The sequence below is a fragment of the Crassostrea angulata genome, chromosome 2, assembly GCF_025612915.1.
Source record: "Crassostrea angulata isolate pt1a10 chromosome 2, ASM2561291v2, whole genome shotgun sequence".
NCBI classification, from domain to species: domain Eukaryota; kingdom Metazoa; phylum Mollusca; class Bivalvia; order Ostreida; family Ostreidae; genus Magallana; species Magallana angulata.
Genome location: NC_069112.1, coordinates 11,689,367 through 11,716,025, shown reverse-complemented (window position 1 = coordinate 11,716,025; position 26,659 = coordinate 11,689,367). Strand labels below are relative to the sequence as shown.

At 33.1% G+C, this 26,659-nt stretch overlaps 1 protein-coding gene across 1 annotated transcript; it reads left to right on the top strand.

Annotated features, from left to right (window-relative positions):
• On the top strand, positions 1-25,439 carry LOC128170440 (zinc metalloproteinase dpy-31-like). The gene is made up of 23 exons (XM_052836207.1): positions 1-88; positions 520-608; positions 2,062-2,139; positions 2,394-2,477; positions 5,670-5,778; positions 6,275-6,395; positions 7,005-7,077; positions 7,462-7,656; positions 8,094-8,214; positions 8,531-8,656; positions 12,728-12,822; positions 14,130-14,251; positions 14,806-14,951; positions 15,446-15,562; positions 15,774-15,868; positions 16,224-16,356; positions 16,750-16,931; positions 17,301-17,373; positions 17,504-17,623; positions 18,288-18,385; positions 18,702-18,828; positions 24,506-24,681; positions 25,288-25,439. The coding sequence occupies exons 1-23, from the start codon at positions 1-3 to the stop codon at positions 25,387-25,389; spliced, it is 2,670 nt and encodes an 889-aa protein (XP_052692167.1). The 3' UTR covers positions 25,390-25,439.
• Positions 25,440-26,659: the final 1,220 nt, after the last annotated feature.

Here is a 26,659-nt window from a genome sequence, read left to right as displayed (position 1 = left end):
ATGTTGTTTGAGATGAAGATACAAAGTATCATTGTGATCATTTTGACTGGTTTCCTTCTACAGAGATGTTCTGCATCAGCCATACACGGTAAGTTCTGCAAACTAATTTTAAGTTGAGAGAATCAATATCTAAACAAGCCTTTAGAGATAGTAGAAGGAAACCAAGCATCTGAAAAATTAATGAGATTAAAACATAAGCAAGCATTTTTTTAAGTGCTTCTACGGTGCTTTTAGACAATAACAATATATACTTTTTAAACATTTTGCCAACGTTTTCTATTGGTATTATAATGGATTTAAAACGTTAATCACTGTGGTTCATTAAACACCTTTTAGAATTAGGATTATTCTTATATATAACTATGTCATATTTATTGTAGATCTTAATATACTTCTTAATTTTTTTTATTCATATCAAAGTACTACAAAATGCCAAAAATATGGTATTTTGAAATTATTTTTTTTTGCAGTAATCAATAAGATATGATTAATGGAGTTGTTGTATTTTGATGTGTTTAGATGTCCGAGGATCTCAAGGGACACAGAATGAAGTTCGACACAACAGAGCGACCAAGGAGAAGAAATTTGATCCCAAAGAGCTCAATAAGGTTGGAAAATTATTTTTTTTTTCAGAGTCTCAATTACTGTAGATCCCTAAATAAACGAGAGGAATAAATTTCCGCCTTTAATTGCAAGATGAAACATTCGCAGAATTAAAAGTTTTGCTTTAATTTTTCAGACAGTTTCGAAGTATAGGAAATTATGAAAAAAAATTGTGACCGCGATTTTATATTCATGCGATTTGATACAAAACAGCATAATCGTGGTATTAATTACTCGCGTAAAATAAGGAATTTACAGTACCAATCATATTGTCATCAGTAATGCGGCCGTTTATATTGATAAACCTTTCATACTCTTATGTATTATACACATTTTCCCCCATATTTATTCTTGTAATATTTTTGTTTTTACAAACCTGAAAAGTTTTTAATTAAACTTAATTAAACTTAAACTGCATCTATTTAAGCATTGAATCATTATTTTTTGAAAGATATAGTCTCATAACTGCAGCGGTGTGCGCTAGCGCGTTATGAAAATTTGTATGGACACACCGCTGAAGTTATGAGACTATATCTTTCAAAAAATAATGATTTAATGCTTATATTTACATTTTTTTAAACTTCTTGCTTTGTCTGCAAATGTGATTTATTCATCAAAATTTCTGTTTTATCCTAAGGGTAAGTTCAAATTAGTGGAAGAGCCACTGTAACAGCTACAAGCGTGAACTTTGATTATCGCTTGTGACGTTGCATTTTACAGCGTTCAGCGTTTGTGACGTCATAATAAATCTAGTTATTCTAACCTTTGAGTACCCTGTGTGTGTTACGGTCTTATAACTGCAGTGTCTTTTCACACACTTTACGTGGAAAAAATATTTGAAATGTAAATATAACTATGTATCTGTTAGGAACCTACTCCATAAACACATAGCTTATTAATGAGAATTACAGATGTTATACACTATCCATAATAATGTCTAATCAGTAAAACAAATATTGTATAAAAAAGGGGCCGGTATAGTCAATAAAAAAATATTTATGATAATTTATTGCTTTTTTGTTAATAGCAAATACATATGTGTATATGTTTTGTATCGGATAACATGAGAGATACAGACAGAGGTCACTTAGGCATGAAACTTTTTACAGTAAAAGAATTAATTTATTGTTCACAGGTTTTAAGATTTTAGGGAATATCAGTATGTTGATAATGAAATATTTAAAAAAAAGATAACAATAAAATAACAAATAATGCTAAAATATTACTAGTTAGGCTCCTTAAGTACAAAACTGATTTTCTTAACACATTTACGCAGCACAAGCCTGAATTAAATTTAAGAAATAAAGACGTTAACCTTGTAACCTTTTATGCAAACCTTTTTCATTCAAAACACGTTAATGTAATAAAGGGATTTCACGTTCGATGCTTGAATGATATTATATAAGTGTGTATGAAACCTTTCAATAACGCTTGTCATTTTCATATTTCTTTGCTAAGCCACTGCTAGATGAGAACTCTATTGAGGAGAACTATGCCGAGAGAATGGTCGTCTACCTAGATGGAAAGAAAACAAAGGTCGGTTACGAGAATGTTTATTTATACAAAGTTACCATTTTTAAAGCTATAAATTATTTAAGAAAAAATAAAAGATTTTTTGACTCAATAACGAAGATTGATTTAATGTATTCATAACAATTTAAACCTATAAATGTAATTCCATAATCTTTTAAATAAGAAAAAATTTCAATCTCAAATAATATTCCAAACATCTAAATATTGCACAACGATCACCAAATCATAGACTTTCCCTTCATACTCTTATGCTTAAGCCGAAGAACATCAATTCAAAGCCAAAAGAATCACAAGTATCATCCCAGCTAGACCGACATCCACCTTCGCTTGGCAACGACCCGGTAAGATACCATTACTCTGCACATGTCTAGAGGGAGACAATAAACAGTAAGTCTACACTTGTCTGGAGGGAGCCAATAAACAGTTAATAAATAGGTTCCTATGCACATGTCTAGAGGGAGACAATAAACAGTTAGATACGTTACTCTGCACTTGTCTAGAGGGAGACAATAAACAGTTACTCTACACATGTATAGAGGGAGACAATAAACAGTTAGATACGTTACTCTGCACTTGTCTAGAGGGAGACAATAAACAGTTAGATACGTTACTCTGCACTTGTCTAGAGGGAGACAATAAACAGTTAGATACGTTACTCTGCACTTGTCTAGAGGGAGACAATTAACAGTTAGATACGTAACTCTGCACTTGTCTAGAGGGAGACAATAAACAGTTAGATACTTTAATCTACACATGTCTAAAGGGAGACATTAAACAGTTACGTTACTCTACACATGTCTAGAGAGAGACAATAAACAGTTAGTCTGCACTTGTCTAGAGGGAGACAATAAACAGTTAGATACGTTACTCTGCACTTGTCTAGAGGGAGACAATAAACAGTTAGATACGTTACTCTACACTTGTCTAGAGGGAGAAAATAAACAGTTAGATACGTTACTCTGCACTTGTCTAGAGGGAGACAATAAACATTTAGATACGTTACTCTGCACTTGTCTAGAGGGAGACAATAAACAGTTACGTTACTCTACACATGTCTGGAGAAAGACAATAAACAGTTAGTCTGTTCTTGTCTAGAGAGAGACAATAATCAGTTACGTTACTCTACACATGTCTGGAGAAAGACAATAAACATTTAATCTGCACTTGTTTGGAGGGAGACAATAAACAGTTAGATACGTTACTCTGCACTTGTCTAGAGGGAGACAATAAACAGTTACGTTACTCTGCACATGTCTAGAGAGAGACAATAAACAGTTAGTCTGCACTTTTCTGGAGGCACACAATAAACAGTTAATAAATAGGTTACTCTGCACTTGTCTAGAGAGAGAAAATAAACAGTTAGAGACGTTACTCTGCACTTGTCTAGAGGGAGACAATAAACAGTAACGTTCCTCTGCACTTGTCTAGAGGTAGACAATAAACAGTTAGATACGTTACTCTGCACTTGTCTAGAGGAAAACACTAAACAGTTAGATACGTTACTCTACACTTGTCTAGAGGGAGAAAATAAACAGTTATATACGTTACTCTGCACTTGTCTAGAGGGAGACAATAAACAGTAAGATACGTTTCTCTGCACTTGTCTAGAGGGAGACAATAAACAGTTAGATACGTTACTCTGCACTTGTCTAGAGGTAGACAATAAACAGTAACGTTCCTCTGCACTTGTTTGGAGGGAGACAATAAACAGTTAGATACGTTACTCTGCACTTGTCTAGAGGGAGACAATAAACAGTTAGATACGTTACTCTGCACTTGTCTAGAGGGAGACAATAAACAGTTACGTTACTCTACACATGTCTGGAGAAAGACAATAAACAGTTAGTCTGTTCTTGTCTAGAGAGAGACAATAATCAGTTACGTTACTCTACACATGTCTGGAGAAAGACAATAAACATTAAATCTGCACTTGTCTAGAGGGAGACAATAAACAGTTACGTTACTCTGCACATTCTAGAGAGAGACAATAAACAGTTAGTCTGCACTTTTCTGGAGGCAGACAATAAACAGTTAATAAAAAGGTTACTCTGCACTTGTCTAGAGGGAGAAAATAAACAGTTAGAGACGTTACTCTGCACTTGTCTAGAGGGAGACAATAAACAGTAACGTTCCTCTGCACTTGTCTAGAGGTAGACAATAAACAGTTAGATACGTTACTCTGCACTTGTCTAGAGGGAGACAATAAACAGTTAGATACGTTACTCTACACTTGTCTAGAGGGAGAAAATATACAGTTAGATACGTTACTCTGCACTTGTCTAGAGGGAGACAATAAACAGTAAGATACGTTACTCTGCACTTGTCTAGAGGGAGACAATAAAAAGTTAGATACGTTACTCTGCACTTGTCTAGAGGTAGACAATAAACAGTTAGATACGTTACTCTGCACTTGTCTAGAGGGAGACAATAAACTGTTAGATACGTTATTCTGCACTTGTCTAGAGGGAGACAATAAACAGTTAGATACGTTACTCTGCACTTGTCTAGAGGGAGACAATAAACAGTTAGATACGTTACTCTGCACTTGTCTAGAGGGAGACAATAAACAGTTAGATACGTTACTCTGCACTTGTCTAGAGGGAGACAATAAACAGTTAGATACGTTACTCTACACTTGTCTGGAGGGAGACAATAAACAGTTTATAAATAGGTTACTCTGCACTTGTCTAGAGGGAGACAATAAACAGTTAGATACGTTACTCTGGACTTGTCTAGAGGGAGACAATAAACAGATAGATACGTTACTCTGCACTTGTCTAGAGGGAGACAATAAACTGTTAGATACGTTATTCTGCACTTGTCTAGAGGGAGACAATAAACAGTTAGATACGTTACTCTGCACTTGTCTAGAGGGAGACAATAAACAGTTAGATACGTTACTCTACACTTGTCTGGAGGGAGACAATAAACAGTTTATAAATAGGTTACTCTGCACTTGTCTAGAGGGAGACAATAAACAGTTAGATACGTTACTCTGGACTTGTCTAGAGGGAGACAATAAACAGATAGATACGTTACTCTGCATTGCCCAAAAATGAGACACAATTGAAAAAAATACTGCATTTTTCTATTTGTCCAAAATGAGATACAGATTAGGAAGATATTTTAATTTTTCACTTGTCAAAAACTGTGACACAAATTGGGAGATACGGACTGAGTTACTTTCACTTCATCCCAATTAAGACAATCATCAAGCTCATCAAGACTAGTCCTTAACGTGTTTCTACTTCATAGCGACGATATCTGTAGCCAGGCGCGATACTAACTTTACGGTAGAATTCTTAAATGATTAGCATGTGTTATTTAGTCAACTCAATTGTGATTAAAAGGTTACTTTACAGATATTAACACTAATCATTTACCAAATTTTTTTTAGAACATTCAAATAACTGTTGATTTATTAACGCAAGTTTATTTCGTAATTAGACTAATACATGGTGTACTGTATACGAGGAGGACAGTTTAAAACGACTTTTTGAAATAGATTTAACCTTAACTGACCTATATTTTAGCAACCACCTGTAGGAACAAGAAGGAAGCGACATTTTATTGCCGAGGAAAACGTGAAGTGGCCGAACAAAGTTATCCCATACCAGATCGAGACATCGACGTTTAACAGTCGTAAGTGGGCAAATCAAAGATTTTCGTTACATGTAATTTGAAGATATTCATGTATTATATTGCTCTTTCAAATTGTTTGTCCGTCTGTTAGTCTGTCATGTTTGATTTATCATTTCTCTGATCCGGACATTGGAAGTCTATATCTGACACAACTAACATGTTGTTGCTGTGATTTTGATTTAACGTCATTGACAAAGGCAAAGATCATAGAGTTTTTGTTTTAATAGCAAATATATAAATACAATTTAATTACAAACCTTTGATGAATAAAAAAAAGGTATTGGTTTTGCAAAATAGGTTTTACATTTTTAAATGCAGAACTATTCTTATTATGGTCCTCTCGTGAGCCATGATGTTAAGAAACCTTAAACCTTAAAATGAAAATGATTCCGTGTAAACCTAATTCAAAGGGTATTGAAGCGTGTTTTTAATGTTGTTTTGCATAGTATTGTTCATACCTGACTTTGTAAATCAGTGTTTGTTGACTTTTTTTCAGAAACAAATATCACCGCCGTATTTCAGGAAGCGGTTAGTTTGTTCAATGAAGCAGGGTGCGTCAAATGGGTGCCCAGAACGTCAGAAGAGGACTATATTTCAGTGATCGGAAATCAACTAAAGTAAGTTTGTAGCAATTAATTTTTTGTTTTGCAAGGGTATCTATAGTTTGCAATGCAATTTCTATAAAAGAATTGTATACCTTTTGTAGATCTGAAATCTTTAAAGTGTTATGTAAAATATTAGTAATTTGTATTAACTTTATGAAAAAGGTCGTCCGAAAACGTTTACACATGTATGCTGACTGAATGGTCTTTAATGGTGACTTATTTCCAGAGCTTTTCCATTCAGTAACAAAGTCAGACGATACTTTCGTAAATTTTATACATTTTTCTTCAGAAATTTGTTATTAATTTTTAGTACTTTGAGAAGCTTTCTTGAAATAAAATTGTTGCGAGATACTGGAGTATGAAACGTCCTATTTACTCCTTTTTTTCTCCAATCGTAAAAGAGCACAGAAAGGGGCATAATCAAGTATAATTTTTGAAAACAAATTTGGTTAAAATCTCTAATTTCGATGAGATTAAAATGCTCGTCTGACCTTAATGCAGTGACCTATCAGTTGACAGAGTGAGGTTGATCTTTCCTGTGTAAACTTGTGAGAGGTGTTTAAGAAATCACAAAAAATACTTCATGTATACAGATCATTTCGAGGCATTTTGTTTTAAAAGATGTTCCTCCTTCGTCGGTCATCTTGGTGTAAGTGGTCAGAAGTTATGGTTATACGAATATGGATGTGTTTTTGTAAGTATATCCACATTCATGTACTACAACTTATCAAAACATAAGTCTATACAACTTTTTACAATTATTCAAATTCAATTAAATTATAATTTGTTACTGAATGAATATTATTTCAACATCATTGGGGGTTTTTGTTGGGTTTTTTTTGTTGGTTTTTTTGTCGTTGTTGTTTGTGTGTGTGTGTGTGGGGGGGGGGGGGGGGGGGGTAGGTATAAAAAAAATACTTTATGATATGCAATATCTTATTTATGTTGATTTGAAAAACAAAATAAAATATAACAATATCAAACAACGATCCATTATTCTACGTCTTTATACTGGAATTTGTGACACCTCACATAACCGTAAAAGGTCTGGAAGGAAAAGAAACAAATTTGATTGCAGTTGGACGTTGCTCTTCATGAGATGTTGCACGCAGCCGGAACTATGCATGAACAAAGCAGAGAAGATGATAGAGACAGGACAATCACCTTGAACTGGGACTCGATCCCCAGACAATTAGAAATGAACTACCGGGGCTACAAAACAGCCAATGTCCGGGAGTATGATCTCGGCTCAGTGCTTCAGTACCCGTTAAAGGTACGAATTTCATGTCAAAAGAGCTTAGGATTTGAAAATATGTTCCATGTTCGAAATCTAAATGTTTATATCACGTTTCTAGATAATCATCGATTAAAAATTTTAATGGACGGTTTTCAAAAAATCTCATAACTACCACATAATTTACAAATGATTTAATAAAATTATTTGCTAATTCTTTCCGTATATCATGACTGTTACCAAAGATTTAAGTGGAAGATATTTCATAAGATAGCTTAAAAAGTATAAAAAAAATAAATGAATTTTTACTTATTGAATGTTGGAGTCTGACGGTGGGAGACTTTCAAATTTTTCGAAAATTAGCCCACCACTGCTAAAAATTGAAATTTAATAGTTTCAAAAAGAGTGTCATGTTGGTAAAATTATTGGCAATGCATATCTTTTCCATAAAAGTGCTAATAATTTCTCTTTTGCAGTATGGGACCATTAGATTAATGTATGCCAGTGACCCTGATCTAGCATATCTGACTGAGAATATGAAGACGGACTTGTCATTCTATGATAAGGCGGAACTGAATGCCTTCTACCAATGTACTGGTATGGTTATCTATCATTTATCTCATATTTGCCTCAAAAAGAATTTGGTGGAATTGACCGTTTTTTTTATTATAATGACATTTGAATTTATTTGATTTTTTTTTGGGGGGGGTGGGGTAAAATTTTACAGAATTGTTACACAGCAAGATTAAATAAAACTTATGATGTGAATGATATATTTATTTTTAATATTTGACTCTTTTAGTTTTAAACTCACCTGAATCGCAGGTAAAATTGAGCTTTTCATAATACCCATTGTCATTCTGCATTTAGTTGAATCATCCTTTGAACACTTATGAAAACATCAACATTTCAGATGACTGTGCGGATCCTCCAGTTTGTCAGAACGAGGGATTTGTGAAGCAAGTTAATGGCGAATGTAGCTGTCAATGTGTAGAGGGATTGACGGGGCCAGACTGTACCCAGTTAGACACTAGCCCTAGTATGTATATCATGCCATCTTAAGAAAAGTATATTTTAATTAAAAAGCAACCCTGATTAGTAAAAAAATCTTTTTTTTTTTGTTTTATTATGCCCCCATCGGTGATACTGAAAAAGATAGTAGATATACAAAGTTATTCGGTAAAAAAAAAACACGCACACTTTAACACATATTCTAGTATCTATGTGATAAAAACCATGTCTGCTCTGATTAGTCATGAATCGTCCGAGTATTTTCATTTTTTTTTATACAGCATTAAATTGAAGAAATCGTCAAATACTTGTAATGTTTGTCAAATCGCACTTGTTTTTAACACAAAATAAGTTAACAAAAACCTATTAAAAAATTAATAATTTTTTGCGTCACATATTAAAAGCGCATTTTTTGTACATACAAATTTTATGATTACAATCCATAATTGGTTAAATCGGCTGGGAAAAAATCGTTTCCCAGATAGCATGACTATGTTGGGCCAACGTTGGTAATTGGTTGTACCGTTGGTCGATGGTTGGCGTTGGGCACACAATGTTGGCCCAACGTTGGGCCAACATTATAACACATCTTTCATAGCACATTGATTGCTTTGTTGGCATGACAACGTCTGGCCAACGTTGGGCCAACATAAGTAAAACGTGTGATCTCTATTTGTTGGTAATGCACAGTTGGCCCAACGTTGGGCCAACATCTTACCATGCCATGAATTTCGACTAAGTGTTTGTTGGTGTAACAATGTTGAGCCAACGTTGGGCCAACATAAATAAAACATATGATCTATATTTGTTGGTAATGCGCAGTTGGCCCAACATTGGGCCAACATAATAACAATCCATGAATTTCGACGGTGTAACAATGTTGAGCCAACGTTGGGCCAACATAAATAAAATATATGATCTATATTTGTTGGTGATGCGCAGTTGGCCCGACGTTGGGCCAACATCTTAACATGCCATGAATTCTAACTAAGTGTTTGTTGGCGTAACATTGTTGGGCCATGGGTGGGCCAACGTAGATAAAACATGTGATCTCATTTAATTGTTGGTAATGCGCAGTTGGGCCAACTTTGGGTCTTTATTTTTACATGCTACGAATTATGACAGAGTTAAAACAAACAGACAGATAACACATAAACACAACCAAAAAAATTTAAGGCATAGGTGAGTAAATAATGTGATTTGCTCTGTTAATTTTGATTGCAATTATAAGGAATTTATAGTGTCTTAATTATCTTTAACACATGAAAATGTTAATTAAAAAGTTTGTATGTATAACTAGTTGAGTTTAATCTATTTCTCTTACTTTGGAATACATAACATGATACATTGTATGCATATAGATCTCAGTAATTTGGGTTGAAAAAGAGTTAATATATGTTATTAATATAAACAGTTTTAAACTGTCAAACGTTGGCCCAACGTTGGTTCGTTGTTAGATTTTAAACCCGACAATGAATTTTTTTTATTTTTTGAGAAATTTAGTGGAGCATTGTAAATTGTATTGGGCTTAATTATTTAAAACTGTTGGGTCATAGATGTTAAGGCCATTGTTGCTCTGTTGAGGGATGTTTATTGTTTATATAAATCTGATGAGCTGTATGTACACGTGTAGCTGGAGTGCCTATTGCATAACGAATCTTAAAGTGTCGAAATTAAGAGGCAGACGGAGCTCCTTTACTGCCCAAGTATCTAGGTCAGTGCTACTCACAGCATGGGACTGGCCAGTTTTTGGAGATCGGTCATCTGATATAACCAGGATGGTCAAAACTGCCACTTTTTATTTCGAATATATTGCAACCGTTGTGTGTGTACACCTATAGTAAATAGTGCTTTTTCTACTCTACGAATTATACATTAGAAGATTGGGGATATACACTGTATACGCTACAAAAAGTAAGTACATGATAATTTATTATATTAACTTATGTAAATAATAGTTTTCTTTCAAGAAATCGAATGCTTGTGCAATGCTTCTTTATATTATATAATGTTTGAATTGTCAATGAGTTAGATTAAAAAAATATAAAAGCATTCATAATCATATTATACATTCCTTTACAGTATAACAGATAACATTAATTCATATTGCACAATAAAAATAACAACTAAAACTTACATTTTCAGCCGCAGTAAGAAAAAAACAGACTGTGTGCCTCTGCAACAGATGTAGAGATAGGGAAGGACGGGTTCAGTTTTTCAAAGACCGTGCAGGTGAAGGGAAAAAAGGGAAGAAAGAAAAAAAGCAAGGAGTAACAACCCAAGCCACTGAAGCCAGTGCCCCGGACAGTGATCAGACCCTACAGTTCAATTGTTACTAAGGAATTTACATAGACAAAGAAATATGCTAGCGATTCTTTTTAATTCTAAAAAGTGTTTAAATGTATTGTAAATTTTTACTAAGAAAAAATAAAATCTGTATACTATGTTTTCGTTGCATAGAATATTTGAACTCCTGCATCTTAATAGCCAAACAGCAAACAGGAATTAATTGAACAAGAGTGTTGAATTTAAATTGGGATTACATTGAATAAGTGCCGACATGCTACGTTTAGCCATTGAAAGTTTGATCGTTGTCACTACGTTAGCCCTCACCTGTTTACTAGGATGGACCAACGTTGACAGAGGACGTTGGGCCGATATAATTTTCCTCGTAATCTTTACGTTGGGCCAACGTTGACCCTCAGTTGTTCATTAAGTTGGACCAATGTTGGCAGGCTACGCTGGGCCAATGTAATTTTGCTCATCGGCCCTACGTTGGTCCAACATGTTGGACCAACGTAGGCCCAACATGTTGGACGAACGTAGGGCCGATGAGCAAAATTACGTTGGCCCAACGTAGTCTGCCAACGTTGGTACAACGTAATGAACAACTAAGGGCCAACGTTGGCCCAACGTAGTCATGCTATCTGGGTTAATGCCGTATGAAGCATTTAATATTGATATTTATAATATTCAATATTGATTTTTAAGGTCACCTGAGTCACTCAGGTGACCGTTTGCAATTAGTCTTCGTCCGTCTTCGTGCATCGTCCGTCAACAATTTAAAATTTCTTTATGAAAACAGCAAGATCAATGCTTAACCTATTTGATGTTAAACATCTCTATGGTATGATGCATTTTAACTGCGAAAGTCATGGCTCAACCACCCCCGGAACGCCACAGGCGCGGTAAAAATTAACCAAAAAGCCAAATTTTAAAACACCTCCATATTTACTTTCACACATGTGAGGAAGAACCTAAATGATGTCCACGAAGCCCTCTACCACAGTTGTAAAATTCATGGCCACTGGGTCAGGGGTTCAGTCTCTAAGGTTGGATCCATATGACCATATATTAAAATGTATTAAATCGTAGAAAAGGTTTTTCCCTACTCCTTTATACATTTGAGATAAAACGAAATGAATGATTTTGATTTCCATGAAGCCCTCTACCTAAGTTATGAAATTCATGGTCCGCGGGACAGGGGTTTAGGCCCTAGCGTTTGACCAATATAGCCATATAGTAAAAATATATTATATCCTACTCTAGGGTTCAGTGTGTGTCGAAGTGTTGGGCAAATGTGGCCACATAGTGAACTTGTATTGATTAAGTATTTTCTTCTGTACAATCAATTACAGTCATGGAATGTAATAATGTTTATACAGTCCTAATGTTAAATAGTGATATTTGTGGTCCCAAGACCAACCCAAATATGACCATATATTTAACATGTGTAATAATTTATTTGTTGAAATTGCTGTTTGTCACTTTAATTTAGCTTCATCTTAAAAACTACTTGGTAACTACTTGATTGAATGTCTCTATTTTAAGAAATATATATTTCACCTTTAAACATAATCTTCTCTGAATGGAAAACTGAATTCATAATGTTGTATACAAGGAAGCCCTATACCAAAAGTATCAATTCATGTCCCCCAAGGAGTACTGACTTAAAAGCGGAGCCAAATAGTCATACAGTTTTTCAGAGTTTTGAGTCTTGACTTTTTCAATATAACGTCATGCACTCAATATGATCTTTAAGTTTGTGTTTTGGTTTTGGTACTCACGTGACTGTTAAGGCTATCGTACTCTTTTATAGAATGTGGGAACATAATCAATCTCGAAGAAGGGAAGCCTGAAAAGATAACTATGTTCAATTATGATGGCGGGTTGAAATGTACCTGGCTTATTAAGGTATGATCATCAATGTCGAGATAATACATATGTTAGTAATAATAACGACTTCTACAATCAAGTAATTCAAAGTTTTCTTGTCAAGTTTTGTCTGGAATCCGTCTGTTTGCATGCCTGACTGTCAAAAGAAACGACATGGCTGGGTAATGTCATTTGGTCATATTTTAGTTTCCTTTTTAATTATTTTTAGACTTAAATCAAAATAATCGTGCGACCAAAAAAGAAATCGCATATGAAAAAATACTCGTACAAAACTGGCTCGATTCAGAACGATCGTTGTGCAATGTAAATGCATTGCTCTTGCGAGAAATATTGCGTCTATATATGCGACTGTACATTGAAAGTTAGCGTTGTAGAATAATGCGAAAGGATTGCACGAAAGACCAGATGACCGGACGAGTGAACGTGCGCCAATCCGCTCGTCCGATCATGCGTTTCATTTTACGAAAGTTCGTAAGAATAAGAGGGGTTATACATGTTTATACCGCATGTTTCCAACGCTCTACTGTAGACATAGTGGAACACAAGAGAGGATACCGCCCACGAATATTAATGACAAAATAAGACAAAAGCAACAGCCAAAAACAAGACCAGTTGTGGCCTAAAACAGATATGCTTTTACAGTGTAAACCGTATTGAAGAAATATTTGCCCCCTTTTTATACAATTATTTATTCAATTTGCTCTTTATGTCAGTAAGCGGAATGGGACTTGGCGAATTCCAATGTCTCACATTACGTACCGCAAAGTTATTCAAGACGAGGCAAAAACGTAAGTAGAAGCGAAAACATCAGAGGGCAAATATGACCCTGTACCCAGTATATACTAGTGGCAAAGCATGGAAACTGAAACCAAAAAATCTCGCAATGATAGTAAGAGGTTGCAAGATTATATGACACAACAGTTGAACAACAGTCTCATGGTCGTACAACACACGCATATACAGATGCGATTTACCTTACGATCTTTAAAAATCGTGCATCTCTCTTGCGAATACACAAAACGTTGTAAAACGTTCGAAATAATGTAAATGCGTTGCATTGCAATGACTTGGATCGCATACTAGAGTGCATGTCCACTGTTTTAGGTGACTTGATGCGACCACACAAATGCATGCAATGAATGCGAGAGCTCGTGCAACATACGCAATCATTCGTGCGAAGCTCAAAAGTTTCGCTTGCAAAATGTTGTAAAGTGCTCGTGCGCTAATTGTGAAAAGGGCTTAAATCCAATATTGAATATCTTCGATAATATTAAAAATTTTATTTATTTTATTTTTATTTATTTATTTTCATACTGTAACAAAAGGGAACACCCAGAACCAAAATCCAAGTGAAAATAGACAGTCTAGATCTGCCGACCAGTGACATGGGAAACTGTTACCATTACTTAGAAATCAGGGATTACCTCACGGGAGCTCCAGGAAAGCTGTAAGTCTTATGGCAACTATATTTACATAATACAATGACACACAATGATCTATATATTTTCATTTTTGCTTTATATTTTGCGTTCGGTAGTTTAGAGCGTAGGTCTGCTCAAGTACAATTTTAACATTTTTTTTAGATAGTAATACACATTATGCTAAAAATGGTACTTGAGCAAGCCTGCGCTCGATGTTTTCGGTCGAAAACCCATCTGAAAACAACCATATTGTGTTACAAAACATAATTTAATCAAAATAAGGCAATCCTTATGACGTCATTTCTACATTAACACGTCACTGTAGTGATAACCTTTTACACCCTTATTTGCAATATGATTTTAACTATCTTTCACTTTATTTTTAAACCTCTTTACAAAACTTCAATTTTGGGAGCAAAAATGCATAATACCGCACATAGTCATTTACCAATCAAACCGTGAAAATCTTATTTAGAACAGTCATGATAATTGTTATGCTTGTTTCTTTTTTATATTGCTTAAAATATGACGACCAAGAAAGAAGAGTTGTAGTTTTCAATATTTAACTTGCTTTTTTAAGAATCTGTGGAAATTCTGACGGTGGAGAATTTACAAAGAAGAATCTGGGTCCTACAAACATAATGATAGTCCGGTTTGACAGTGATCAATACGAGACTGTTACTCCAGGAAAGGGATTCTCACTGACGGTGACCGCGGCTCCCTCGGGTGATTCATACATATTAATATATTCTAATATATGATAAAAATGTGGAGAACATACAACAATTATGTACTTTCATCATAAACCCAGAAATAAAACAGAGCTGACAAAAAGTAGATAAATTGTACCTCACAATGAAATGCAAAAAATAAAATAAATACCATGTTAGATTAATTATATGTCTGAAATATATAAATGAATTAAAATGAATAAAGCAGAGTTAACTCTTTTACACTTTTGAAAGCAGGAATCAAACTTCTAAAAGTCGTTAATAATGACAACCAAACTTGAAAAAGTATTCATTGCTTTTATTTTTACCTCATTAAATTAATCAATGAAGACGAATGATAGTTACAAATGGCAAATATGTATAGACAACGTAAAAGGTATCTTTGTGGATTGATTGGATTTGTTGCTTGGCTTTGTCACATTTAAAAAATAAAAAACGAAAATGTGCATAAACCAAGCCTGTTTTAAACCAGTAAAGGTCTTGTTTTAGCTTGCAGTAGCTCCCCGTGTAAATATCCTGCTACGTGTGTAGATGGCGCCACTACTGATGAATACACTTGTACCTGTACTGAGGGGTATTCTGGTACTAACTGTGACACCGTACCTGGTAGGTGTTATATTTGATATTTTTTGTTAAATTACTACGCCAAAAACATAAAATAATTTGATTTGGCTGTAAACTCTATGAATTTTTTAAATATAAATAAAGTCTTTTAGTAAAAGGAGGTGCCCCATGTAGAAAAGAAATGCATCGAATTGTTTACGTGTAATGATTTGTATTTTTTATTTGTATCAGAACAAATACAATTTTCTTCTAGCCTTTGGTTATGTAACAGACAGTTTTGAGGACGATTTTTTGACATTGATGAAACACACTACAGTTAACACAGACTTCAAGTGGTCTACAGGGATGGTAGGGATTTACCGTTCTGCAAAACAATATATATGATGCTTCCTCAACAAGTCTTACTGTAAACTTACTTGATTAGAGATAGAAGATATATAGGAAATAGTTATCCGGATTTAAATGCCATTAAAGTTTAAGAGGGTCGACGGTCAACATATCAGATAAACATTTATTTGATAAAGAGCATCTGTAAATTTAACGTTTAAATTTATATTTTTTAATAAAGCAATTGCTATAAAGAAGATCAATACAGCTTGAAATATAACCACGACCATCGGACCGTTTTTACTGATGAACTTTACGTTGCTAGTTGTTCAAAAACTTCTTTTATTTCTTTGATGTTTTTTGTTTGCTTTATTAGTATCATAACCTCAACGGGAATTTAATTCGACCGACAGACGGGCATTTGATGGCAATAATGGCGAATCATTTCTTCAGAACTCCATTTTACTATACATATAAAGCTAGAATGGAAACAACTGTAAAATTCGAAAGTACGTCATTAAATACATTTCGTTTAATTGTTTTTTTTATATCCTACTTTACGAAACTATTGGTAGTACTATCTTGTTAATCGACACTTATAACTATGTCATTTGTAAATTCAAAAGTATTTAAAGAAAATTTTAGGGAAAGAGAATATATACAATATTTTAATTAAGTTACATTTGATTGATTTTCGAGATCTGATAATTCTGTTCAGTAATACAATCCAGGAAACAAATGATCAATATATTCTTTGGGACAGGAACATGAAATAATGTTTGAAAACGTTTTATTTTTCTTATAATTTAGAAATAATAATACAGAGTATATAATTTTACAATGAAAAGCTAAAATATAATATTTGGTATAAATGTGTTTAAATCGTTGAAGTAAAATTCCAGGGGCTGATCGATGTCTCCGCTTGGATTACGCAATCTCTGACAGAAACATTGGTGGTGCTTACACCACAAGTCTAACAGTGACCGCCGTCATGGGATCAACAACAATAACTGAAACACTTGGTAGTACTGGCAATGTCTGGAGAAGTTTTGAGATGTCTCTGGAAGCGGCTGATGATTTGAAAGTTAGTTAATCTTTGTTTCGGAATAATTTAATTTTTGAGAGTGAGAGAGAGAGAAACAATAGAAACATTCAATATTACGAATGTTGGATAGTGAAATTCAACCGAGGGGACAATAATTACGGTCTAAGATGAAAATCTGCCGAGTCACTGACCGTAAATCTTGGTCCCGAGATAGAATTTTATTATCCCACACGAGTATCTAATGAGAGAGAGAGAGAGAGAGAGAGTATGTTATTGTGTGTTTTTGAAATAGTTCGAGAAGGCAGAACCACATTATGATGGTTGGAGATGCTGATGAACTTTATCTTGTCTTGTGTTAAGAAAATAGAAGTATAGAATCGGTAAGTTCAGCTTGTCTTTCCTTTGTAGATCTCAATTCGTTGCGTATTTGGTTTCCAACAATTAGTTTTGGATAATATAAGGATATCGCCCTTTCTGTGTAGTAAGTATATGAAATAATATACCAACATAGTTATAACATATACATATGTATAAACAGCTGAACTATCATGGCAATTGGTGTTTACATACCCGTAAGAAATGTCTGTAATAATTTAATGAACATGTTTCAGATGTACCCACCCCCTGTGACGGTGTTGAATGCCCAGACGGCAGAGTCTGTCAAGCTACCTCAACAACTACATACCAATGTAGATGCCCGGCAGGTGTCTGTGGCGATAGCCCTGGAAATAGTAAGGAACAGACTTCATCATGTTTCAATGGATCATGATGTTTGATTTCAGAAATTGGAATAATTTAGTTTTGATTCTTGAGCCTTCACATTATACTACTGTGGTTTCATCAATATTCGTTGGATACTAATTATCGTTGATTTCGTTGTTAAGTTTATCCTTGAAATTATATAAACATTGAACTGCAATTTCAACTAATATTTAGTATTGAAACTGTGATTTTCCCTTTATTTACGAAAATTGATACCCTTGAATATTAATGAAACAACAGTATTGTTCCGGATATGAACAATAAACTTTAAATCAGTTTTCACTCTTAATCGAACATGTGTCAAAACGAATACACAACGTTTTTTTTTAACTAAGAATAATTGACATTCCAAACCCGATGTATTTATCTTCGGAACAAGTATTAACTTGTAAAAAGATTATGGGCAATTCTTTAAGCCCCTTTTCTTGAACTTTGTATCGATTGAAACCTTTTTTTTCAAGCAATGTTTTATTAGAGTTTGTTATTTGTCAAATTAAATGCTTATTTGATATCTCTTATTACAGTGGGAATCAGCATAAAATGACTGGATGACTTTCTTCAATATTGGTTATGAACTAGTTTATCATTTTTTTAATCAGGTATCATTGTTTTATAATGTCTGTTTCCTTACAGATGACATGTTTTTTACTTGTGACTTTGAGACCATTAACGAACCATATTGTTTCCTGGAAGAGAGTAACTCCGATCAGTTCGACTTCATGAGGAAAACTGTACGATTTCTTCTAGTAACAGTTTTATGAATTTAAATTAAAGCTTTTTTGAAACCATACCTCAAGATCATGACGAATTTCAGACTTAAGTCCAAATTTCAGTCAGTCACAAAGTTAGTGTGTATCATAATATGATGATGAAAATTTGTAATTAACAACTTTATATCAGGACACTTTTAGTAGCATTCAATTTCGTCAGTGTTTTCAATCTAGAGACTTTAAGACAGTGTACAATGTTTGACTAGAATCTAAGATTGCTTCATGATCCTGAAGCCATATATCGATCCCATTAATATTTAACGGGTTATCATTTAAGGGGGAAACACTCACCTCGAACACTGGACCTACATCCGCTGCACTGGGCAGTTATTACAAGTACGCTGAGGCGACTGGTCACCATCCTGGCGACGAAGCTATCCTACAGAGCAACGTCCCTTTTGCTTGTAAGTCGTGTTCTTGTGTTCATGAGCGAAACAAATATCAGAATAGACACGGGTTAAAACTCTGTCATTTAGTCAACTAATATAAGACTAACAGTTGATTTAAAGGGACTTGGACACGATTTGACTTAACATTTTCAAATTTTATTTTCCCATTTTCAATGTTTATACTGATAAATATAGAAGTTTACAATGCTATGTCAAAATTTGAAAGTCAAATATCAAGTTATAAGCAAGATACAGAGTTTATAATTCTTTGTTTTGTAAACAAAGCTCAAAAATGTCATTTTTTTTTTACAAATGTGTTGTATTGGTGTAAGTTTCAATTAAATGTATCTTCTTTTGTTGAAAATAGTATTTATGAAGATATTGAATTAGTTTAAATTGTTTTTTGCATGTTATTTTGTCTACAAAATGGTAATTCTCTACATTACATTTTTGTAAACAACTATAAGACTCGAGCTTTGTTTACATAACAACCAATTCTTACTTCTGTATCTCGCTTGTAACTTGACTTTAACATTCAATATTTTGGTCAATCATTTAAAATGCACCAGTTAACCATTTCATACATAAAAAATAAAAATAAAATTGTTGATCTCAAATCGTGTCCAAGTCCCTTTAAATGGGACGAAATGGTTTCTGCTTGTGGCAATTATTCCAGACCATTTGATTAGCATTCAGTAAACTTGATTGCACATTTTCATTGTGTGAAAAAAAAGTTTATGTAAAAAGATTTTGGGGTAGTTAATTATTTTGAAAAATAAAAACTGATGTGGTCACTAAAGTTTATTTAACAAAATTATGGAACGCCATAGCTGCCTTAAGGTCAATTTCATATTATATGAACTGGTATTTCATTTATATGCAATAGTGATATCATTATATGCAGTGCTAACATCATTATATGCAGTGCTAACATCATTATATGCAGTGCTAACATCATTATATGCAGTGCTAACATCATTATATACTATTATTTCACCATTATATTCAGGAGTAAAATCTTTATATGAAGTGGTAACATCATTACGTTATGTCGTAAGATCATTATGTGCAGTAGTTTATTCATTATATGCTATGAATAAATCTTTATATGATATGATAAACTCATTTCATACAGAGATAAACTCATAATGAACTATTGTTCAATCGTTATGTTATATGGTACACTCTTCATGTGCAGTTGCAAAATCCTTTTATGCAGTGTAACTTCTTGATATTAGGTGATAAGTTCATTATGTGCAGTACTAACATCATGTTATGGTGTATTAAAACCATTATGTATGGTGGTAAAACCTTTATGTATTGTGGTGAAAGCTTTACATGCAATTGTAAATCCTTTATATGATGTGACAATTTTATAATATGCCGTTGTTGAGTCATTATATTATGAGGTCAGTTCTTTACATGATGTGATCATTTCATTATATGGAGTAGTAACTTCTTTATATGCAGTCGTAACTCTTTATGATGAGGTTGTAAACTGGTTCTCGCTGAAAAGTTTTAATGGGGAAGAGATCCAATTTTATTTTGAAAAAGATGCCGCGTTCGTTGTGACGATGCACATTTCCTGGTCAACTTGTCGTTTGTTTTGAAGAGAGAGAGAGAGAGAGAGAGAGAGAGAGAGAGAGAGAGAGAGAGAATTTGAGTTTATCTGTTCTTTAACATCGATATCATAATATCAATCATTGAACCCATTTTGTGTGAAAAATCGAATGTATTATTAGTAGAGTATGCTTTTAATCTAAGCGTAAAAGAAATTACAAAAAATGAAACAAGCGTTTTAAAATCAAAGTCGAAAGACCTTTGTTTCAATGTACCAGGTAGATGCTACTCCTCGCTGATTATTGCCTCCAACACAAAAAGAATAGACAGATTTTTATTCATAGACATAAATAAAAATTTATTTTTCATTTTTCTTAAAATTAATTTCATTTTTAAGAAATAATAAAGAAATTGGTTGGTCTTAACCTCTTTTTATGGTTGTTTCATCCACTGTATAAATTTTAAGCTCCCGGGCATATATTTTAAATCCTACAAAGGTGTTGCAGTTCCTGTGCTATTTTCCATAAGGCTGTTGCAGATATCTTCATATCATTTTTATAGGACCATTTTATACGCGGATCAATACAAAATGTTCAAGGGGGGGGGGGGGGGGGGGGCGATGAATACTGAAGTTTGCCGAAGGGGTGGGGGGAGGTGGGCCCGAGGCAAATTTTTGGTAATTTCATGGAAATTTTAAGAAATTTTAATTTTTCAAGACCCCCATGCATTAAACAAATTGTAAAATGGTTTCACTGAAAAATGTGACGGGTTTCATGGCATATCCGATTTTTGTTTCAAAAAGGCATATTTTTAATGATTAAACTTCGAAAAAAACCCTCTGAAGTTAAAAAACGGTGTTTTAATTCTTAGCAAACTTCATCGTGTCTAGTATAGCCAGGTGGTTACGCAGGATGTCCGAATAATCACCGAGACTAACTGCTTGGTATTTTTAAAATTAATTTTTGAAAAGGTAATACCCTTATTCCGATGGTTTTGAAAATAAATGATGTCGGGATAAATAAGTTTCAAAACGCTTGTCATTGTAATATTTTACATGTGTGCTGATTTTTTCAAAGTTACCGACTTTGTTCACATTATAAACATTTGTAGCTGCAGATCTGTAGCTCTCTGGTTGAAAATAATTCGGATAGACAAATGACACCCCTCTTAAACCATTGTCAACCTCCGCTTCGCGTCGGTTGACAATGGTTTTCTCGGGGTGTCATTTGTCTATCCGAATTTTTTCAACCAGAGAGCTACAGTTCTACAGCTAAAACATTTGCTGCTGAACGAGGAAGTAACGCATTAATCGATAAAGTTAATGTATTTTTTTTTTGTGTAAAATATGTCGTTTTCAAAATATATATATATATATATATATATATATATATATATATATATATATATATATATATATATATATATATATATATATATATATATATAAAAAGCACTGAATAGAATCAACAACACTAGGCATCTTTAAGGTGTCGGATCTAATATATTGTTCGTGTCGTTAGCCATTTTTAGTGCTTTATATATATATATATATATATATATATATATATATATATATATATATATATATATATATATATATATATATATATATATATATATATATATATTGTTCGACATCGTTAAACTTGAAAGCAAGCCGTGCAATAATGTATGAATCAGCAAAATACGGATAAGTTTGTTCCAAGCACCACGGTTTATATGGATGCTATTAAAATTATTTTAAATAACAATCAAGAGCAAAGTAACTCCTCAATTTAAACGTTTTTGAAGAGACAGAATTAGATTTATTAATTCAAAAAGCGCCAAAGAATTACATACATATTTAAAACACGATAGCAAGTAGAAATCAAATTGTTCTATGTTAATATCAAGATACATAAAGTGATCTTTCTAACTGTATGCGCGGATCTAGAAGCAGAGGGGGGTATTAAATTTCTATAAAGTACAATCATTTTTTGAATACTTTACTTTTAAAATTAAACGCGTACTCTACTAAAAATTCATTCGATTTATCACACATCGATGTATCAAGAACATCTCTCTCTCTCTCTCTCTCTCTCTCTCTCTCTCTCTCTCTCTCTCTCTCTCTCTCTCTCTCTCTCTCTCTCTCTCTTCAAAACAAACGACAAGTTGACCAGGAACACAACGAACGCGGCATCTTTTTCAAAATAAAACTGGGCCTCTTCCCCATTAAAACTTTTCAGCGAGAACCAGTTTACAACCTCATCATAAAGAGTTACGACTGCATATAAAGAAGTTACTACTCCATATAATGAAATGATCACATCATGTAAAGAACTGACCTCATAATAAAATGACTCAACAACGGCATATTATAAAATTGTCACATCATATAAAGGATTTACAATTGCATGTAAAGCTTTCACCACAATACATAAAGGTTTTACCACCATACATAATGGTTTTAATACACCATAACATGATGTTAGTACTGCACATAATGAACTTATCACCTAATATCAAGAAGTTACACTGCATAAAAGGATTTCGCAACTGCACATGAAGAGTGTACCATATAACTTAACGATTGTACAATAGTTCATTATGAGTTTAGCTCTGTATGATATGAGTTTATCATATCATATAAAGATTTATTCATAGCATATAATGAATAAACTACTGCACATAATGATCTTACGACATAACGTAATGATGTTACCACTTCATATAAAGATTTTACCCCTGAATATAATGGTGAAATAATAGTATAAAATGATGTTAGCACTGCATATAATGATGTTAGCACTGCATATAATGATGTTAGCACTGCATATAATGACATTACCATTGCATATAAAAATATACCAATTCATATAAAATGAAATTGACCTTAAGGCAGCTATGGCATTCCATACAAAATGTTGTTTATCAAACCTCTTATAACATTTATAATGTAGTGTCTTAATAATATTGTATTATTTTCTGGTGTCATGAAAAACCAATTATTAATGAGAAATCTTTGTTTTGGAGCTTAATACTAAACAGAATCGAAAACTGTGTTAATGTTAATGGCAGAACATGTAAAAGCATAAAAGACCTAACTATGATAAGAGTTAAATTTGGCCACCATAACACACCATTGTTTAAATATTTCGGTTACAATAAAATGTTAACTAATTTTTTAAAAGAGTTGGTATAAAATATATTTCTCATCTATTTATTTGATTTATTTGCACTCACTGGCAGTATATGACGTCAAAAGTGACGCCATTTCTATAATTCAATCAAAATCAGCCAAAAATTGACATTTTTCTTATCTATTTACGAATGGGAAATATAGAGCGCATGCTTGAACAAGGAATATTTTTTGTCACTTATTAGTCTTGGCTAAATACATCTCTGATTAAAATATTTTATTTGTTCAAGAATGCGCTCTATGTTTTCAGAAGGAAAAAACTGCTTGAAAACAAGCTGTTTTACGCTAAAAATGCAAATATGGCGGGAAAAGGTTGTCTTTACAATGTCATATTTCTAAATTGTGGGCCCTTGAACCTAAATGAATATTATGTAAACACATCACATACATATCTGTACAAAGAAATCAAAGAATGATAGTAAAATGATGACGTTTATTTTAGGGGCCATTTTAGGCCCTTATCATATATAGTCCGTTTAAAGACATTAAGTAGAGGTAAAGAGGCGTTTTAGTATCAATGCCTGTTTTATCTGACTAATTAGCAAATAGTATAGTTATTTATCGATATGCCTTTCATGTCATCATGACCATGGAATAAATCACTAAATGTTCATACATTAATAAAAACAAATTCTAAATTCCACATCTATGATAAAAGTTTAAGTGACATGGAGACTAAGCAGTATAGCAGGTTTTTACAGCAAAATAGAATTCTAACATACAGCTGATATTGATTTAAATGTATTTTTAAAGAAATGATGTTTTTTTTCTGAAAAAAATCGATTGATAAAATAATCACCTATTAAACTAAAGAAAATGATTGACGAAAAGGATAATATTTTGATAGATGTATAATACTTTATCATGTCAGTAGCTACAACGTTGATGCTTTATGTTTCACACTAAAAGTTTAAGTTTGTTATATTTATATGCACAATATGATTTTTTTGATAGTTGGAACATACTGCCTTAGTCTCTCTATTCACATGGAAGGCAAAGAAAGTGGATCGCTCTCCATTTTGACACAAGAAGGCACTGAGGATGCAGTCCTTCAAACTCAATATAGCGGAGAACAAACCGTCGGCTGGTTTAGGGCTTCTACAGAAATAGATCTTACGCCTTTTACTAAGGTATTTTAAGAACACTGTTAGTCATTATCTAAAGCACATTTTTTTCTGAGCATTTTGTAAGACACAAATTTATTAGGTTACACATGTATATCAAGCCCGATTTTATAACATGGATTGGCATGTCAAGTTTAGTAATAACCATGCGTGAGTGATTTTACTAAATTTCAAGTATAATTCTTAGTTTATAGACTTTGAGTTTAAGCAAGGAGCTAAATAGTTTAAATTAAGTTAATTCGGCTATTAATAGATTAAGAATGACTTCAAAAAAAACAGTCAATGAGAAATAGTAGAAAAAAGGAAAATGATATAATTGAGTTCAGTAAAACCTTATGCACAAACAAGTTCATGATGACTTTACTATCATTGTAAATTACATAAGGATAATCAAAAATATGTCATTGTTTTTAACATTGTATCGGAATTTCTCTTTACAATACAGATTTTTTTAAATTATACACATGTGATAATTTGTATTTCTAAGTACATGAAAATGTACCAACAAAAATTTAAGTATATAAAACCTCAAACTTACAAGACTGAAAGTTTAATTGATCATGTGTGGTCATGTATAAGAAGATACACATTTTTCATTTTATTTATGAATAGATAATGATAAAAGCTGTGAGAGGAGGGAAGAAAGAAGAGCACGACAAGGGTGACGTGGCTATAGACAACGTCGAATTGAAGTTTGGGCCGTGCTCGAATTGAATGTCTGTATTCGAGTAATCTGTTTGAAATAAATATGCTCATTTCATTTGTCATCTTTTTTCCGGTTTTGTTTTTTACGAAATCAAAGCAAACTTAAGAAGCCTTTAAAAAACAGTTAATATAAAGATTTCAATTTCTTATTGCTTTAATGAAGATATTCCAAAAAATACAGCGATGTCATTTAGTATTTGGTTAAACTAGTGTTCTTTGTAGTTTTAAAAAACAATAAAATACTGCATTACAAAATATGACTTTCACTCTTATCCGTTTAGAAGAAATATTGTTTAGAATTCATTTTTCTATTTGTTAAGTGATTTTACTCTTGTTACATGCAATTGAAATCAGGTAGTGATCTTTTATTTACAGTACATTATAAATTAAATCCTTTTAAAACCAAATCAGATTAGTACGGTTACACAGTTATAAATGTGTAATATAGAGATACACAACTTGATATTGATTTATCTTCATGATGGTAATACTGCCTTTTGGGTAATTCAAACTACTTAACAGGCTTAAATACTGGATGAAAGTGCTGTCCTAGCGAACTTTAATGCACCATATCACGTTCACTTTAACGGCTTTCTTCAGATACAGAGGTTGATATTTATTATTATCGATGCTCAGAATACCTAGTTTAACCTTCTTTTTTAAATTTTCGTGATTTAAATATGAATTCTATTCCGATAATAATGCATTGTGACGTATAAAATAACATTGTTACATGTAACATATTTAATTGAGTTGTATTTCATCGTATGATAATCAATATATTGTTATGAATGATGTGATATTGTATTGTATCTAATGGTGCAATATCGTACTGAATCGTGTGAGACTCTGAGGCAATATATCAGATAATGCATCGTAAGATAATAGATTGCAAGGCATGATAAAATAACATGTTTTAGAGCATACTGATACAATGTCGATAGGTCGATATGTGGTTATATTGGCCCGTGATATGTGATTTTGACTGAACTTGTTTCATATATCATTAGGTCTTTCCACCTTTCAGGTGAAAGACCTCTTGTTAAGGTCTTCCGTTTCCAACGGAAGACCTTCTTGTTATTGCTTTGTTTCTTTTTAGCTCACCGAGCTGAAAGCTCAAGTGAGCTATTCTGATCACATTTTGTCTGTCGTCCGTCTGTCTGTCTGTCCGTCCGTCTGTCTGTCCGTCCGTATGTCCGTCTGTCCGTCTGTCCGTCTGTCTGTAAACTTTTCACATTTTCAACATCTTCTCAAGAACCACTGGGCCAATTTCAACCAA

Coding starts and splice junctions, on each gene's coding strand:
- LOC128170440 (XM_052836207.1), top strand. CDS start 1: ATGTTGTTTGAGATGAAGATACAAAGTATCATTGTGATCATTTTGACT. Junction 89..519: donor TTCTGCATCAGCCATACACG/GTAAGTTCTGCA, acceptor TGATGTGTTTAG/ATGTCCGAGGATCTCAAGGG. Junction 8,215..8,530: donor TGCCTTCTACCAATGTACTG/GTATGGTTATCT, acceptor TCAACATTTCAG/ATGACTGTGCGGATCCTCCA.